At 40.0% G+C, this 17837-nt stretch overlaps 3 protein-coding genes across 5 annotated transcripts; all 3 read left to right on the top strand.

Annotated features, from left to right (window-relative positions):
* Positions 1-1160: 1160 nt before the first annotated feature.
* On the top strand, positions 1161-14806 carry LOC108678052 (trafficking protein particle complex subunit 4). 2 transcript variants are annotated; one of them, XM_018166386.2, is made up of 5 exons: positions 1161-1197; positions 11617-11822; positions 12541-12698; positions 13216-13336; positions 13967-14806. In XM_018166386.2, the coding sequence occupies exons 2-5, from the start codon at positions 11648-11650 to the stop codon at positions 14167-14169; spliced, it is 657 nt and encodes a 218-aa protein (XP_018021875.1). In that variant the 5' UTR covers positions 1161-1197; positions 11617-11647; the 3' UTR covers positions 14170-14806. The 2 variants fall into 2 exon arrangements, with proteins under 2 accessions (XP_018021875.1, XP_047738587.1); XM_047882631.1 differs by lacking the exon at positions 1161-1197 and having other exon boundaries at positions 11579-11822.
* Positions 1204-2574, top strand: LOC108678051. Its single transcript, XM_018166385.2, has 2 exons — positions 1204-2011; positions 2320-2574. Exons 1-2 carry the CDS (start codon positions 1431-1433, stop codon positions 2513-2515), a joined length of 777 nt encoding a protein of 258 aa, XP_018021874.1. The 5' UTR covers positions 1204-1430; the 3' UTR covers positions 2516-2574.
* On the top strand, positions 2763-7710 carry LOC108678053 (ADP-ribosylation factor-like protein 6-interacting protein 4). Of its 2 annotated transcripts, none has more exons than XM_018166389.2 (4): positions 2763-2879; positions 4395-4521; positions 5414-5603; positions 7161-7710. In XM_018166389.2, the coding sequence occupies exons 1-3, from the start codon at positions 2810-2812 to the stop codon at positions 5574-5576; spliced, it is 360 nt and encodes a 119-aa protein (XP_018021878.1). In that variant the 5' UTR covers positions 2763-2809; the 3' UTR covers positions 5577-5603; positions 7161-7710. The 2 variants fall into 2 exon arrangements, with proteins under 2 accessions (XP_018021878.1, XP_018021877.1); XM_018166388.2 differs by lacking the exon at positions 2763-2879 and adding an exon at positions 3763-3865.
* Positions 14807-17837: the final 3031 nt, after the last annotated feature.

Raw genomic sequence — 17837 nt, 5'->3', positions numbered from 1 at the left:
CCCGATCTTTCCATAGCTGACGATTGATTGAGATAGCTGCTGGACTTATGCCTGGTCCGTAATTTGCTAGGCATTTTAAGACTGAACATATATGCTCCTGCATTGCTTCGTCTGGACTTATTGCCTGGTCCGTAATTTGCTAGGCATTTTAAGACTGAACATATGCTCCTGCATAGCCTCGTCTAGTCTGTTCCTGAAGGCGTTCATACTCGGAGCGTCAACGATGCTATCAATGAATAACTGAACACTTCACTAGTTATTTGGGTGAATGCAAGTTGAAAAACTTGTGTTGATTTGATGGTAGTACTCAGGCTGCTGAATGATTTAAAGCAAGTCTTCCCGCAATTATCCAAATGTGATAAAATGTAATGTCTAAACTTCATATTACGCGTATCTAAATATTTCATTATTAGATTAAAAGTTATTTGGATATTTAAAATATTGTAATGATATTTTTGTCGCCATGTATAATTTATTTCATCATCAACACGTCAGATGACGTGTTGGCAACATGGTCCAAAAAAACTTAGGGTACGTTAGAAATGCTCTTCACTTTTAATATCGTAAAAAATTAACGGCAAATTTCGTAGAGGCCTATTTCAAGGGGAGCTGAAGACCCCTAAAATAGGCTGATTGATGCCACTTGGGATTTTTATGCAACTTATTTGATTTGTCTTCGAACATTATTGACGAACACGCCGTTAGCCATTTAATTCATATTCTCCTCTAATATAATAATTTCACTGAATAAATTGTAAGTTAGCCAAAAATTTAAGAGTGATGAAAGCACACAGAAACATACTTCAAAGTTACGTATCTTTGTTGCAGTTCTAATGTAGGCTAGGCTCTCTAATCATTTAGAATTAACAGCTCGGACAATTCTTGCTTATTTCTGCCGACGATGGAATTAACCGACGCTCCTCGGTCGAGAAGCTCTTCAATTGCCTGCCGAAGTAACAAGAAAACTAAGAAAAGAAGTCGCTCTTCTTCTTCATCTTCATCGAGCTCTTCGTCTTCATCATCGTCATCGAGCTCTTCATCTTCATCATCTTCATCGGGACGTGAAAAAACAGCAAAACGTAAATCCAAAAGTAAAAAACATAAGAAGATAAAAAAGAAACTCAGGAAGAAGAGGAAGAAGGAAATAAAGAAACTAAAGAAAGCCAATTTTCACTGTTCCCTTTACCACGTTTTACTGTATTAAATTACAGTATTAATTAGGTTACAATTTTTTGATCATCTTCTTCTGAGGAAATGATTTGCAAGAGTAGGATTAAAAAGTGTATTTTTAGCGCGTATCAGCTAGTACTGTTGATTCGTATTGAACAAGTTCAAAATCATATGTTGCAATGAGTAAAACTTCAATTATGAATTCAATCCTGAAATTGATTCAAATTTGATCAGAAGTGACTTCAAATAATAAGGCAATCATGGCAGCAATTATCTCTGGGGAGTTCCTTCCAAACAACGCACAGTGGGCGGTAACGGGAGAGGATGAGGCTCAGACAGCCCTCAAGACCCTAGAAAATACCAACAACAAACCCCGAGGCTGGGTAATAGTGCGGTCCACTGCCACCACACCCGTGTTGTGTTTGTCTCAACTGCTGATCAAGCTGGCCGAGGCGAGCTGTGACATTGACTTGCGCCTCCTGGACTCCTTCTGGTCACATTATCCTCCACCTCCTGACATTTCCCACAACAGAATGGGAAGCTTCCTGCGATCAGGCCATGGATGCAAGTTACGGCTGTTCTATGGGCACCTCGAGGCCGCGGCGCTGCAGTCTATGCCGGCGCTGAAGTACATAGGCCTGCGCCTGGAGTCCGCAACGGACGTGGAGGTTGTCAACTCTGCCAAGTGCCGCTACCGAGCCGCCGCCGTAAGCAGGAACCTGAAACCGGAGGACATCACGCAGCGCCTCACGTCGGGTGCAAACCTACATTGCGTGGACCTGGAGGACGGCGAGGTGCCGTGGCTGCTGGCCGTGGCCGAGAAGCTACTTACCACTGATGGGTTTGTTATTTATTAAACTTACTTCAGTGACGCCAGGTTGTAAATATTTCAAAATATATCTATATATATTTTTCAATATTTTAAAATAACCGTAAATATTTTTGACGTATATCACTCTTACATGCATGAAGTCGGGTTCTCGCAAGGCTCTAAACTGCGGACATGTTTAGATGAAAGTTTATTTACCGTCCCACTTCATTAACAGATGCATGAGAATTATTAACTTTGCGTTCCATTGAAATAATTTTTTGTCGTTTCCAATTTACTGCGGGTACAAACACGTCACACATTATGCGTTCTGTGCACAGACGGGGCCACCTCTACCTGCCAGTGTGCCGCCTCACCTCGGCAGGCGTGAGGCAGCTGATCAAGTCTGTCAACACTGGCATCTTGGGCGTGTATTTGCAGTCTAGTTCACTGACACCAACACACAGGGAGCAGCTCGAGGTTCTTGCCAGGGAGAAGAACAAGCGTCTGCACTGGGAACTGCGGGGTTGGTTCTAATTCAGGCCGGCAGCTGCGTGCTACAGGTGGCCCAGTGGTTACAGTTCAGAGTACCGACATTGGCGCAGAGAGGTGCGGATTCGATCCCAGCTCTGTGCGCCAGTTTCTGGTCAGAATCGGCAAGGAAGCCGGGCGATTAAGCACTGCAGAATTGTAGCAGTGAGTATCTAGTTCATGACCGCAAAATGCTGAAAATGTTCTGCGATGTTAAGAAACGGCGACAGGCCTACGGCCTAATAAACGCTGAAACCGCTATTATTATTATATTATTATAACAAGGCAATTAAAAAACTAATGAAGAATAATATGAAGAACGGGAGCAATGAGCCTGTCGACAACGTCACTGAAGACGTCGATGACGTCGGTGATTGCAAGTTGAAAAACTTCTGTTGATTTGAAGGTAGTACTCAGGCTGCTGAATGATTTAAAGCAAGTCTTCCCGCAATTATCCAAATGTGATAAAATGTAATGTCTAAACTTCATATTACGCGTATCTAAATATTTCATTATTAGATTAAAAGTTATTTGGATTTTTTAAAATATTGTAATGATATTTTTGTCGCCATGTATAATTTATTTCATCATCAACACGTCAGATGACGTGTTGGCGACATGGTCCTAAAAACTTAGGGTACGTTAGAAATGCTCTTCACTTTAAATATCGTAAAAAATTAACGGCAAATTTCGTAGAGGCCTATTTCAAGGGGAGCTGAAGACCCCTAAAATAGGCTGAATGATGCCACTTGGGATTTTTATGCAACTTATTTGATTTGTTTTCGAACATTATCGACGAACACGCCGTTAGCCATTTAATTCATATTGTCCTTTAGTATAATAATTTCATTGAATAAATTGTAAGTTAGCCAAAAATTTAAGAGTGATGAAAGTACACAGAAACGTACTTCAAAGTTACGATCTTTGTTGCAGTTCTAATGTAGGCTCTCTAATCATTTAGAATTAATAGCTCGGACAATTCTTGCTTATTTCTGCCGACGATGGAATTGGCAGAGGCTCCTCGGTCGAGAAGCTCTTCAATTGCCTCCCGAAGTAACAAGAAAACTAAGAAACGAAGTCGCTCTTCTTCTTCTTCATCATCGTCATCGAGCTCTTCTACTTCATCATCGTCATCGAGCTCTTCATTTTCTTCATCGGGACGTGAAAAAACAGCAAAACGTAAATCCAAAAGTAAAAAATATAAGAAGATAAAAAAGAAACTCAGGAAGAAGAGGAAGAAGGAAATAAAGAAACTAAAAAAAGCCAACAAAGCAATTAAAAAACTAATGAAGAATAATATGAAAAACGGGAGCAATGAGCCTGTCGACAACGTCACTGAAGACGTCGATGACGTCGGTGAGCTATACCCTCGTTAATAACTTTATTACCTCAATTATTAATTTATTATAGTATACGTTTGATAATTTATTATCTTCCGTCACCTCATTTATTATCTTCGTTACCTCAGTTCTTATCCTCGTTACCTCTGTTCTTATCCTCGTTACCTACGGACATTTTGAGGGACAGAGTCTAATTATAACTTTACTGCGAGTATTCTTGATGTTACGATCTTCAAATATTTTTCTGCCTTCCCGATCATTGGGGGCGAGTAATGAATCGTGTTTGGCGCGAGTCTTGAGTGATCGTACATGTAATTGTGATGAATGCTTATGCTGTGATGAATGCTATGGCATTAAGCTGTTGAATGCTCAGTAGTGTAACTGTGATGAATGCGGTGGCATTAAGCTGTTGAATGCTCAGTAGTGTAACTGTGATGAATGCGGTGGCATTAAACTGTTGAATGCAAGTGTAACTGTGATGAAAGCGTTGTCATCAAGCTGTTGAATGCTCAGAAGTGTAACTCTGTTGATACTATCGCGTTGAGTTGCTGGTCCGGACACGGCTGAGCTGCTGGCGGCGAGCAAGAGTCGCGCGCCGCTGACGAAGGCGCAGTGGGAGGAACAGCAGAACAAACTGTGCCGCGTGCTGGACCCTGACACTGGCAGGATGAGGTACCCTACTATTTTAGGGGGAGACTTGCTTATTATGGTCATAATAATTATTGATGTTTTTGAATTTTCTACTTCCCTGTGACTGAAATTATTATAGGGTACGGTACCCTACTATTTTAGGGGGAGACTTGCTTATTATGGTCATTATAATTATTGATGTTTTTGAATTGTCAACTTTCCTTTGATTGGAATTATTATAGCCTTATAGGGTACCCTACTATTTTAGGGGGAGACTTGAATATTCTGGTCATATTAACTATTAAAGTTTTTTAATTTTTAACTTTTGTGGTATTGATTGAAATTACTATAGATTTGTTTGTATCGTAATGTAATTCTTATTTTTCGCTGCTGTGAAAAGAGACTCATTAATTTCAGGAATTAAATAACGATGAGAATTTATGGGAATAATTCAAACAAAATTTTGCGAGTGAGATAACCTAAATTATATCTGCTCGTAATGAAAAGGAGGTCGTCAGTCAATGCGATGTGTGGGCGTATTATTTGAACCTTGCCTCACTGATGAGGTAGGCAACGCTGTTCTCCACTGTCTCTGTTCTGCTGTAGTTCTGTATTTCTCTGCGAGACAGGAACTAACTAGCTAGCTGATTAGCGACCTCTGCTCTTATTAACGATCTCTGCAACTGAGTATCTCTGCTGTCATAAACGATCTCTGTTCTAATAAACGACCCCTGCTCTCATAAACGATTTCTGCTCTCATAAACGGTCTCTACTCTTATTAACGATCCCTGCTCCTCAGTATCTCAGCTGTAATGAATGATATCTGCTCTTAATCATTTGTGCTCTCATAAACAATCTCTGCTCTCATAATGATAAACGATCTCTGCTCTCATAAACGACATCTGCTCGTAATTATCTGCACCTATTTGCCGAGGCTGATCCGCGGCACCGGGGAGGTGGTGGAGGAGTGTGTGTCGAGGCGTCGCGCCGTGGCCATCAACAAGCAGGCGACGCGAGGCGACGGCGACGCCTTCCAGCAAGGCGTCGCCGCCAAGCTTGCGTCCGGTCCTCAGGAACGGCAAGATAATCAGCAATAATAGATCTGCGTCGCCTGGAACAAGCAGGCGACGGTGGGCGACGGCGACGCCTTCCAGCAGGGCGTCGCCGCCAAGCTTGCGTCCGGTCCTCAGGAACGGCAAGATAATCAGCAATAATAGATCTGCGTCGCNCGCGTGGCAACGGCCACGCATTCCTGCAGGCGACTCGTGGCTACGGCCACGCATTCCTGCAGACGACGCGCGGCAACGGCCACGCATTCCTGCAGGCGACGCGTGGCTTCGGCCTCGCATTCCTGCAGGCGACGTGCGGCTACGGCCACGCATTCCTGCAGGCGATACGTGGCAACGGCCACGCATTCCTGCCACGTATACTGTCATTCCCACGCACAGATATATACTGTCAGTTATACTCGCAGAAATTTAATGACTTTGTCCAAATATTATTGCATTTCTTGCCCTTGTGAGGGCCACCCCACAGTTTTGCCCGGCTAAAGGACGCATCAGCACTACGTGCAGGTAGTGTGTCATTATTTGGAGAATAGGACTAATTTATTTTCTGAGTGAAAGGCAAACACTTCAATACGTTCTAATATATCAGTCTTAAATCAGAGCCCAGCGGAATAATGGTTTGCAAGACTCAATGGAAATAATACATTAAAATACATTGATAAGAATTTACAAGCTAAGAAAACGCGAAGTGAATTTAGCTGCGAAGTGACTTACTTTATTACTTTGTTATTCGTTTACTTTATTTAATTCACTTGGCGTTTTCTATGCTCTCAAATTAAGGGTGAACTTTTGATTTTTCGACATCTGATAGAAATACCAATTGAAATTATTACTGCATTTATGGACACCGCCATTAATAGATTGAGACTACATTAGAAATAAATTATTAGCATTATAATATACATGGCATTACCGGCCAGTGCACATATCTAGTGCACTGAACTACATTACATACCTGTCTCTTATACACATCTAGATGTGTATAAGAGACAGGTGCTGGACCCTGACACTGGCAGGATGAGGTACTCTGCTATTTTAGGGGGAGACTTGCTTATTCTGGTCATTATAATTATTGATGTTATTGAATTTTCAACTTTCCTTTGATTGAAATTATTATAGGGTACCTTACTATTTTAGGGGGAGACTTGCTTATTGTGGTCATTATAATTATTGATGTTTTTGAATTTCAACTTTCCTTCGATTGAAATTATTATAGCCTTATAGGGTACCCTACTATTTTAGAGGGAGACTTGCTTATTATGGTCATAATAATTAATAAAGTTGTCCTGGACCCTGACACTGGCAGGATGAGGTACCCTACTATTTTAGGGGGAGACTTGCTTATTGTGGTCATAATAATTATTATAGTTATTGAATTTTCAACTTTCTTTTGTGGTATGGATTGAAATTATTATAGATTTATTTATATCGTAATATGATTTTTATTTATCGCTGCTGTGAAAAGACTCATTAATTATGATTTTTATTTATCGCTGCTGTGAAAAGATCGACGGCGACGCCTTCCAGCAGGGCGTCGCCGCCAAGCTTGCGTCCGGTCCTCAGGAACGGCAAGATAATCAGCAATAATAGATCTGCGTCGCCTGGAACAAGCAGGCGACGGTGATCCATTCCTGCAGGCGACGGCGATCCATTCCTGCAGGCGACTCGTGGCAACGGCGACGACTAAGTCAACTGCCAGGTTCTCGAAAAAGAATTCTCTAACATCAACGATGAGTTATTTGTTTAAGTTTGAATTAACAGCAGCGTGGTATTATTATATTTGTCAACACAAAATAGGTGACCCGAGTTAACCGTTACTGTTAGCGATCTTCGAGTTCGTCTGGGGCGCTGACACGCTCATGATATGGTCGCTTATTACCAAGTTATATATTATGTACTACTAATATGGTAGTTTCCATAAATCCTTATGATGTTTATATTGAAGGTTAAACATTATTCCATATATTCTCGTATTTACCTATAGCCCATGATGACTTAGAACCGTTTGTTATAACTTTTTTTTGTATCATAAACTTTCTTTATGATCGACGAGAAAGCAGAAGCAGTTCCATGCCCTGTGGGTTACATTTAGTGATAGTGATGTTTACCTTCGTATTAACATTCCGTTCGTATGTTGATGATCTTTGGGACTACCTTGCACTCAGCCTTGATTTTTTTAATTGCCCTAAGCACAATTTTGAACGTATTCTTAGTTTACCGATCAGACTTTACTTCTGTAAAGGTTTGTATGGTGAAACCTAGTCAGACTTGACCCTAACTGGTGCGGTCGCAAACGTGCAGCTGGCAACTAGCGCTGTGTCAGTCGTGCATCTGGCAACGAATGTTTTTCCATCCCTCTCAGTCATCGCAAGAAAATCCTAAATTGAAATAATTATATTTCTAGTATTTTTCATATTATACAGTTCATTTTTCTACTAAAAAAAGAAAGCGGATGAGAGACATAACAATTAGCCGCATGGTATGTATAGGAACCCGGTTCTGTTTGTTCATTTTGGGATATGCCTAGTGTACAGGGCAGGGTGTCCCGTGGTTAAAGTTTAGAGTACCAGGACGGCAGGACCGTAGCAGAGCGGCGCAGGTTCGATCCAGGCTCTGTGCGATAGTTTCTGGTCAGAATCGGCAAGGAGGCCGGGCGGTTAAGCACAGCTGAATTGGAGCAGTGAGTTGCGAGTTCGAGACCGCAAAATGCTGGGAATGTTCTGCGATGTTGAGAATCGGCTACAGGCCTACGGCCTAATAAACGTGGGAACCGCTATTATTATTATATTATATTATAAGTCTTATGCTGATATTTTCCTGTATGCACGTGATTTCTTTTATTTCAATTACTGACTTGCATTGTTTGAATTCAGTTGTGAATTAGCTCTTCGTTTTATTTGAGGCTCCTTCATGAACTATCTCTACATCATTCATCTTTTTTCTGATGATGTAGCTACAGAAAGCCAGAAAAGTACGCTGCTCCAAGTAAATTCCGGAATTCGTATAAAAGCCGTTAAGGCCCCGGAATTCGGGCTATTGTCGAGAACAGATGGTTTTCACACGAATCACACCAGACTACCGTCTGACTACGGAGTAGGGTGAAGGTAAAAGTTTGTGTCAACTCACTGACAACTTGACAAGGCCTCAAGGGTGATGGGAGTAAACGTTTAAGCGCCAAATGCACTAAAGTATGTTCCTTTGTGCTAACTTGGAACATACTGATGGCACTGTTCCCCCAACTCAGCCAGTCANCGAGTCATTGTCACTGACTGGCTGAGTAGGCTGACTGCACATCAGTCAAAACTCGTGTTGCTAGGCTGCTGGCATTAATCAATAGAATTAGATAATGGAAACTATCTATATTTGAAACAAAATTTACCTGGTTCCCTAAAAATTTGTGGAATTTGAGTAGACTCTGCATTAAAAATTCTTGTAGAATAGGAGGCTCAGGAGTCAGGAGCTGTGCTCCATTTGGACTCTGCCACTCTGGACTTCACAATCACGTTCAGTTGTTCACTCAACGTCTCAACTTCACTGCCCTCTCAGGGGGGACTTCTGAGTTCTGACGTGTGTCTGTACTCGTCAGAAGTCCTATGGGATTTCGCGTTCCTAGGGGGATTGTTCCTAAGCGCCCCACTGCTGAGCTTGCGGTGTCTGACTGCAGATCTCAGTTGTGGGGTTAAGTTATTATGTAGGTAGGATTCCTTACATTTCCCTTCTCTGTCTCTCTCGTGCAGGCGGCCGACGTCCCGTGTAACTGTGTAAGCAACCTCTTGTTTGAGTGTCTTCGTTTCTGTTGCTTTTCACCTATCCCTCCTTGTCACTTTGTCTCTGAGATGCTAACACTGCTTCTTTCGTGCTAGCTTCAGCGGGCTGGACATCTAAGACCTTCCGCCCCTTGTGGCGTTGTGGGTGATGAATAATTGAGACCTTCCACGGTCCACCTCTATGGTGACATTCATCTTGACTTTCGGTGCCAGATAGGCCTAGCTAAATAGCTGAAGTGCCAGCAAACATTTGGCCACTAAACTAACTAACTAACTCAACTTCACTGTAGTGACTCTTCAGGGCTCAAACCTCAAACTTGGAATCACGGCTTCAAGCCTTCAAATCCATTAAATCACGGCTCAAAAAACCTGGTTAGGCGGTTGCAGTTCAGAGAGTAGATGTTTTCCTCACTAGTCACTATTCACTTGGCTGCAAAGAAAAGCAATGCAAAAGCCAACAATACTGCAGTCTGCACAGTGCACTCAATGTCTATGGCCTATGCTATTATGCTCTAAAGAGGGGTGCTTGGCAATCACAGAGCTCCAGGGGGAGGGGCATGTGATGAACGTTGTTACAAAAATACAGAGGCACGTAATGTTGAGTCACAGGGGGCACATAATGAATGTTGTATGTTGTTAGTTTTTACAGAGGTGCTGGCAGGGTGAAAACTAGGATTTTAGGAACATACTTGAGTATTTATTTCTACTGCCCAAGTTGATGACTTGGTGCAATAAGTTGGCAAACAAATTCCTTGCCAACTTCATGCCTATCAATCTCAAAATCATTAAAATGAAAGGCAGAATTACCAACAATCCAACATTAAAGGTAAACTGGAAAAAGTGGAACAAGGGGAATTTACACCAGGGAATACCTAGAATAAAAGCAACAGTAGAGACTGACTAGAGCTGCCAGGCAAACCTCTGTCCATGATCCATCAGCTCCTCATACTTGCCCACTTTCCTCCTGTGCCCATCTGTGAAGGTGTTTCTCTCTCTCACCTCTGCTCACAGTACCTTGCCAGCACCCTACAACCATACCATCCCAGCCACTCTATTGTCACCCAGGCATTGGGCTCATCCCGTGAAGCACACACTTCAGACCCACTTCCTTTGGTCTCTCACCTGCTGGAGAAGGGGTACCTCCCCCTGACTCCTACTCCACTGCCTTCAGCACCCTGCACAGTTCTGCCATCTACCTGGCCTCAGCAGCTCCTAACAAGGTGTTGCTGACCCCTGTCCCGGGACCCCCTCTATTTCGTCCAATGAGCTATCCCTCCCCAGGGCAGCCAGAAGCACCCTTCCCCAGCTCTGCTCTGACTACTCAACTTGGCTCAACTCATACCTTGCCCACATTGGTGCAGCAAATAGACCTCTCTGCCCTGAGTGCGGTGTAATTGACTATGCCACCCATCACCTCTTCAGCTATCCATTGCACCCCACTTTGCTAACCCTACTGGACCTCTGGTCTAACTCTGGACCAACTGCACCATTCCTCTCATCAGCCATTGCTCCCATCCTTCTCTGACATCCTTGGAGTGGATCCTCCACTCCCCTTTCCTCCCCTGGAGCCGCTGTTTTTTCAGGGGCACCTACAAGCATCAGTTCCAGGCAACTAACAACAACAACTAGAGAGGATCACCAAACCCGTGGCAGAGGCCATTTTGAAGAGAATTGATAGATTAGAGAGCAGCAGATTCACCAATGACATGACTGAAGCAGCAAAGATTGTACTTTATACAGCCCCTAGAAGTGAATCAGTTGAGATTCAGAGCATTGCTGATCAACAGGCAAAAAAATACAAATAACTGAGATGGAAGAGAAAAACAAATGTAAAACTAACCTTCAGATCTTCAGCATTGAGGAGGCAAGGATACAAAAGGCACAGCCAAAGAACAAAAAGCAAGAGACGGAGTGAGTGGAGCAAATACTAGGCAGTGTCAGGGCTCGGGGGTCCACATCAGCCAAATCTACTGAGAAGGATAGGTACGTCACCACAGAAAGAAGATTAGAGGTGACCAGGACATTTACCAGGTTGAGATTAGAGGTGCTCAGTAAAAATAGAAAATCAATTACTGGTAGTTGTTGCAGCAATAGTCAGCATGTGGCTACAAATCCATGCCTATCTTTTGATTTAGTTAATGGTATTGAATTGTTTACATTAGTGTTCTTGGCAGTGAACTCGTATTCCACAATGGACATTAGTTGATAATAATCCTTTGTCATTTTTTATTGTAACTGAGGTTTGTATATACATATTATTTTTCAGAGTCTCCCTAAATTGACAAAGTTGTGAATTTCCCTCAGATTGTTGTGTTAGGTATCATAAAATCCACTATGACTATTTATTGTGTATTTATACTGAGTAAATCAGGAAGTTTGATCTATCAGTTGGATCACAATATGCCCACTATCGAGCATGAAAAAACATTCAGTTATCCATTAGAGTTGAAGCTTGAAGTTCAGAACAGAAACGTCACTGTTGTGTATGGACAAAGAGATGGAATTAAAGGTAAGTAGAAACTTTTAATAATGCAGAGTTTCCACATGATTTCATATTTGTTTACAAACTTAACCAGCCCATTTTGTGTAACCTTTATTGTCAAGCAGGCTTGTTTTTTATTTTTATTTACAATGACACTATGTGGTACTAGGTATATCCTGCTGGCAACTCTTAATCATCTAGGTATATAAATCAATCAACTACTTGACTGCCTTGAATTGCAGTTGTCAATTAATTCCAGGTTCATTTCAATTACTATGCATTAAACACTGTTAGTCTTGATATTAAATTGTTTTTTAATGGGAAATTTTATTTATTTACACCAGTCAGCTCTGACAGTACCTTGGCTCTCAACTGAAAGCGAAATTATAAACCTTCATTCAATTTTAACATGTATCAAATTTTATTTGGTAGCAGAATTGAAATTTTCTTCTCGTATCATACTACACTTAAAAGTCCATGGTTTGTTGTCATAGTGGAAATATCATGGACACAGTTTCTTCATTATTTGCCATACTATGCTCACTCATTTTTTTTAATTACTAACTTGCCTATGCAATGTTAAGTATTACATTTATTTAATGGAATTCTTGATTGATAGGATTCAATGCAAGGTAAGAATATATATTTTTTCAAAGTTGCATTTATGTCTTTAAATCAAAGTGTTACATTGAAAATCATAAGTTATATAAAAATGTCTAATTAATGAACATGTTGCATTTTTCAGTTGGCCACATCCTGACAGCAGTTAATGGTATCAAAGTTACCAACACACAGCTTGATGATCAGAGAGATGCTATGCAAGTTCTCTCTGACCCTACCAATTTCCCCATCAGCCTAAAATTTACAAGACCTCGCTTGACCACAAATGAAAAAATTTTCCAGGTACAGTTCAAACAATTGGATTCGTTTTTCTTATCTGAAGGTGCAATTTTAATGGTCATTATTCCATGTAAACCTAATATAAATATTTAATTTTTATTTTGTTGAATGTTTATATTTTGAAATATTTCTATGAAGAATGTCATTTAGTTTAGGTTATCACCGAGGTGAATGAATTTTCACCTTTAAATCTGATCATACCATTATAATTATATATATGTTACTGATAGATTTTGTTATACATGTAGCCTTATAAAGTAGAAGCAAATGTTTCTTCAGTTGTATATGCAGAAGAGTTTGCTACTCCAATTCTCATTTTGAATGAGTTTATATATAGTTTTTGTGGAGAGGCTATTTATAGTTTTTTTAAAGAGATTATATATAGTTTGTTGTGAAGAGGTTATATATTTTTTTTTGTGAAATACCAGAGTTTGAAGTAAGGTGAAATAGAAACAGATTAATAGCTAGAAGTTCTTGATTTGTTTAATCCAAGATTAGTTAACTTATTTTTTATTTTCAGGCCTCCATGTTTTATCCGCTGTACATGATGGCTTGTCAGTTAAGTCCTGAGCCACGCAGCTCTGGCATTGAGGTTCTCACAGCAGACACCTTCAGAATGCAGTGTCTTCAAACACTCACTGGTCTGTAGTGTCTGCTTGTGGGTGGACTGTATTCTCCTCTTTAAATAGTCTGTTATGCAGTGTCTTCAAAGTTCAAACACTCACTGGTCTGTAGTTTGTGCTTGTGGGTGGAACGTATTCTCCTCTTTAAATAGTCTATTATGCAGTGTCTTCAAACACTCACAGGTCTGTAGTTTGTGCTTGTAGGTCGAACGTATTCTCCTCTTTAAATAGTCTATTATGCAGTGTCTTCAAACACTCACTGGTCTGTAGTTTGTGCTTGTGGGTGAACCACATTCTCCTCATTAAATACCTTATGCAATATCTTCAAGCAGTCACTGACCTGTGCTTAGCATATAAGTCATGGATTCTAGTAATCAATAGTCAATTATTTAGTTTCTTCAATTGTTCCCAATTTTTTCTGTTTTATGTGTCCCCCTATTTTTTCCATTTATATGGGATCATTCAATTGCAGCCTGCCTTCGGGCATTGCTTCCTGTGTCCTGTATATATCCCTCTTATTTAATATTTAATTAGAAATTCATGAAACAATTTTGGTGTAATTATTATCTTGTAGATTTCAATTATACCAAATTTTTAACTTTAATTTCAATATTATTTTGTATCCCTATTTCATAATTTTTCCCACAGGTATCAAGTTCATGGTCGTGGCTGACCACCAACAAGGCCCTCTGAATGCCCTGCTCCATAGAATATACGAAATTTATGCTGATTATGCCCTCAAGAATCCCTTCTACAGCCTCGAGATGCCCATACGCTGCGAGCTCTTTGATGAACACCTCAAGTCAACTCTAGACGCTGCTGGCAAAAGCAGTGGCTTAAATACTGCATAGTAGCAAATACCTTTTTAAGTTTGTTGATGATCTGCATTATGATGTTTAGTTTCTCAATTCTATTTTTATAGTTGCGCTGTCAAGGCTCAAACATCTGAAGCCAGGAACTAAGGAATGAAAAAACAGCAGCGTTTCCAAATTTTGTGAGACCTTGAAAGTTTTTTACTTTTATTGTACTAAGTGTTACCATAACATCATTAGTATCCAGTCTAAGGCATTCGTATCGAATAATTTTTCTGCGTTAAAGGCTCTTTCATCTAATATTTGCTGACAGCATTTCATTACAACTCAATCCGCGACAATGATGATGTCAGGCTTCCAGTTAAACGACAGTTGTCTATGAGAATTTATGAGTCCTGGCTAGGAGGAATGAACAGGGTTCTTTTTTTCTTGTACACTGCATCATTTACCCTAACCTGAACAAATATAATTACAACCTGTCTTATTGTCACTACAGTCCTTAACTTTAGTAATAATTTTATTCGTTTGCCAGAAAAGGAATTCATATTCTTGTACACTTGTTAAATAATTTATATCATAAATAGTTTTATCATTTGATGTATCATGCGTTAGTACGGTATTCTCATTGCATATTTATTATTATGTTACCTTTTTATTATATGATTAATTATGAACTCGGCCAGTTTTATTCATCCTTTTGACGATGTGAACTCCGCGTGATTCAGGTTGGAAAATCGATGTTGTTGGTCAGCTAAACTGTTAGAAATTTCCGTATTTCTTGAATCGTCCAAGTTGACGATCTTTTTTCTTAGTCTTAGATAGGAAGGGACCTGTTAACAGTTGAGATTCGGACGTGAAGCTGTTACGACCACTTAATTGTTGCTCCGGCAGGAGTTCATGAATTTATAAGTCATTCCTTGCTAATATATCATTTTTCGTTTGAGTGATCACTCTTAGTTTTCGTTGTTTATTTTTTGCATTTAACTGCATGTTCGAAACTTCTTTGTCTAGACTCTAGAACTAGAAGGCAAGACTCCGAACGCGCTTGGGCTTGGCCTTCATCTTAAATTAGTCTATTGGCCTGTGGCTTTTGAATTTCATTTAACGATTAAACTATTTAATAGATATTCCTTAACTGAGAGGAAGGACGAAGTTCTTCCTTAATCTTTACTGTAATTGCGTCGGAGTCTGCCTTTCTCCTACTAATTAATTTCCCTTTATATGGCCACTTAAAATGCCTCTTAGAATTTCAGCTTGAAGCCAAAGATTTTAAGGTGGGTTTAGGGATTGCGATTAATATTATATTGAGAAATAATTGAGCTTAAATTATACAATTCCATATTTACTGGATTTAAAGCGGTAGCATTCTATTTTTAGAATAACTGCAACTCCGGACTTGATCGACAATTCTACGGACTCGCCAGCGGACTCGCGCAACTGGGCCGCTCATAATTCCTTCAATACTTAACGGATCTGCATGAATTTTGGAATATGAGTATTAATTATCGATACGCTGCCGCAGGAATTATTACAGATTTTGCATGAATTATTTCCTAACCTAACCCAATAATAAGTCATGTAAAAATCTGTAATAATTCCTGCGGCAGCGTATCGATAATTAATACTCATATTCCAAAATTCATGCAGATCCGTTAAGTATTGAAGGAATTATGAGCGGCCCAGTTGCGCGAGTCCGCAGGCGGGTCCGTAAAATTGTCGATTGAGTTAGCTCAAGCTGTTATTTTCCATGAGAATGTTGTCTGTGGCAGGCGACAAACTGCTTCGAGCGGCGACGATTTCGAAATAAAATCGTTCGTGTTAATTGCCTTTGGTATTAAGCCTAACAAAACCAAAAAAGTTAAGCTCTTAGTAATATTATAGATCTTTAATCACAGCGAGTATTCCTTCTACATTAATGCTTCAACCCGTCCGAATAAGGTTTGATGTGTACTCGGTACAATGGCTACTTAAAAGCACACAACCAATTCAATTGTTATTATTAAATTATTAGGTTATATCCCGCATAACCCGCAAGTTCTGAGCCCCTGACCATCTCTGGCAGCCATTATGGTCTGCTAATATGTAGGAGGTTAGTACACTACCCACACGAGATTGGGGAGGTCACTGCCTTGCAAGGCGTCTTCTATCTGCCGCGGGTGCCCGCTGGCCAAATTTTTAGGAGTCGCGCAGTGTTCATTCAGTCTCAGACTCTCAGTCTCAGCCTCTCAGTGTGCTTTGGCACTTGAGCTGCAAAGGAGTGTGTGTTGGTGGCGTTCTCGCTGTCAATTGAATCAACAGTATTTCTTGCTCAGTGGATGTACTCATATAGCATTTTGCTAATTTATAGTTTTATTTTGCTACAAGAATGGGCTGTACCTATCGATTTTAAATTTATTCAAATTGGTTTTCGTAATTCAAGTTCAATGTGTACTAGACAGAAATTAAATGATTTAAGAACAACGATGCCACTTTTTGGCATTTATTTCCCTGCCCACTTGCATTTGCTGTTGCCTAACTCTATAATCGATCTATTATATGATTTTTGTAATTCTATGATTGATGTAATTCTCGCCTGATGAATTGAGAAAACCTTGTTTAAAGAAAGGCGTTCGTTGCACCATTTGATATTCCCGAGGTTTATTACTTATTTTTATGCTGTACTCAATATATTTCTGTTAAATTAAAATGATGACACAATCGCACCAGCGGGAATCAAGTTGTAAATTTCCGTTTTGATTTCAGCTTCTATGTACGAGGAAGATATTTGATGCGTAAAAGCGTCAGTTCTCACGTGGTGCTATAGAATTTCCCATTTCCTAATAACACACATCTTTCCTTTGCATTTAAGAAGCCTGCGAGCCTGTCGATGAGCTTGCTGTTATACTTTTATGCTACATTTTTTACAAAATATTTTATGATCAAGGAACATTTAGTGGCCTCATAAATGTTAGCTTCAGTATAGAATGAATGATATACCGGTATTCGGTATGCTGCAATACTGATAAGTCAAGTAGAAACAGCCCGGTACAAATGGCAGCTCTTACAGGGCCGCGCTAGGAGTGATACCGGCGTAATTTTAGCCCCTGTCCATCACAGGCTTCGAGTGCCGTGGCGCGCTCTCTGATTTTCAAGCTCCAGCCTCGAAAATTGTATTTATGTTCCATGTTTCACTCATATAATGATCACTAGCACATTAGTGATTAGTGTATGTAAATAAGCATATAAATAACTAGTTAAGAATAATTTCTAGTTAATAATAACATAAAACTGAACTTGTTAGTAATGTTTCGATTGCTACGCAACTGAATTAGTGACTGATGCTTACTAGCTAATTAGACTCATTAACTAGTGATTAGTATATATAAATAACTAGTGAAAAATAATTCTATAAAACTGAACTTGTTGGTAATGTTTCTATTACTACGCAACTGAATTAGTGACTGATGCTCACTGGCTAATTAAACTCATTAACTAAACAAATAAATAATAACTGAACAATACTGCTATTATTCGGCAGAACTCATAAATGCCTTTGCAATATTGTTCTAACGATCCTTCCCTAACCCATTACGTACTAATGAGCGTCGAAAAATCATCAAACCATTTTTTCAATTTCCTGTAAAAATTTTCAAGTGTAGGAATTCAATACTAGAATTCGAGGAAGGAACCATCGGAATTTGCACTCGTCGCTGGGTAGAGTTGAGCGA

The sequence above is a fragment of the Hyalella azteca genome, unplaced genomic scaffold (genome assembly GCF_000764305.2).
Source record: "Hyalella azteca isolate HAZT.00-mixed unplaced genomic scaffold, Hazt_2.0.2 contig10942, whole genome shotgun sequence".
NCBI classification, from domain to species: domain Eukaryota; kingdom Metazoa; phylum Arthropoda; class Malacostraca; order Amphipoda; family Hyalellidae; genus Hyalella; species Hyalella azteca.
Note: the sequence above shows the minus strand (reverse complement) of the source record. Positions and strands in the feature narration are given on the sequence as shown.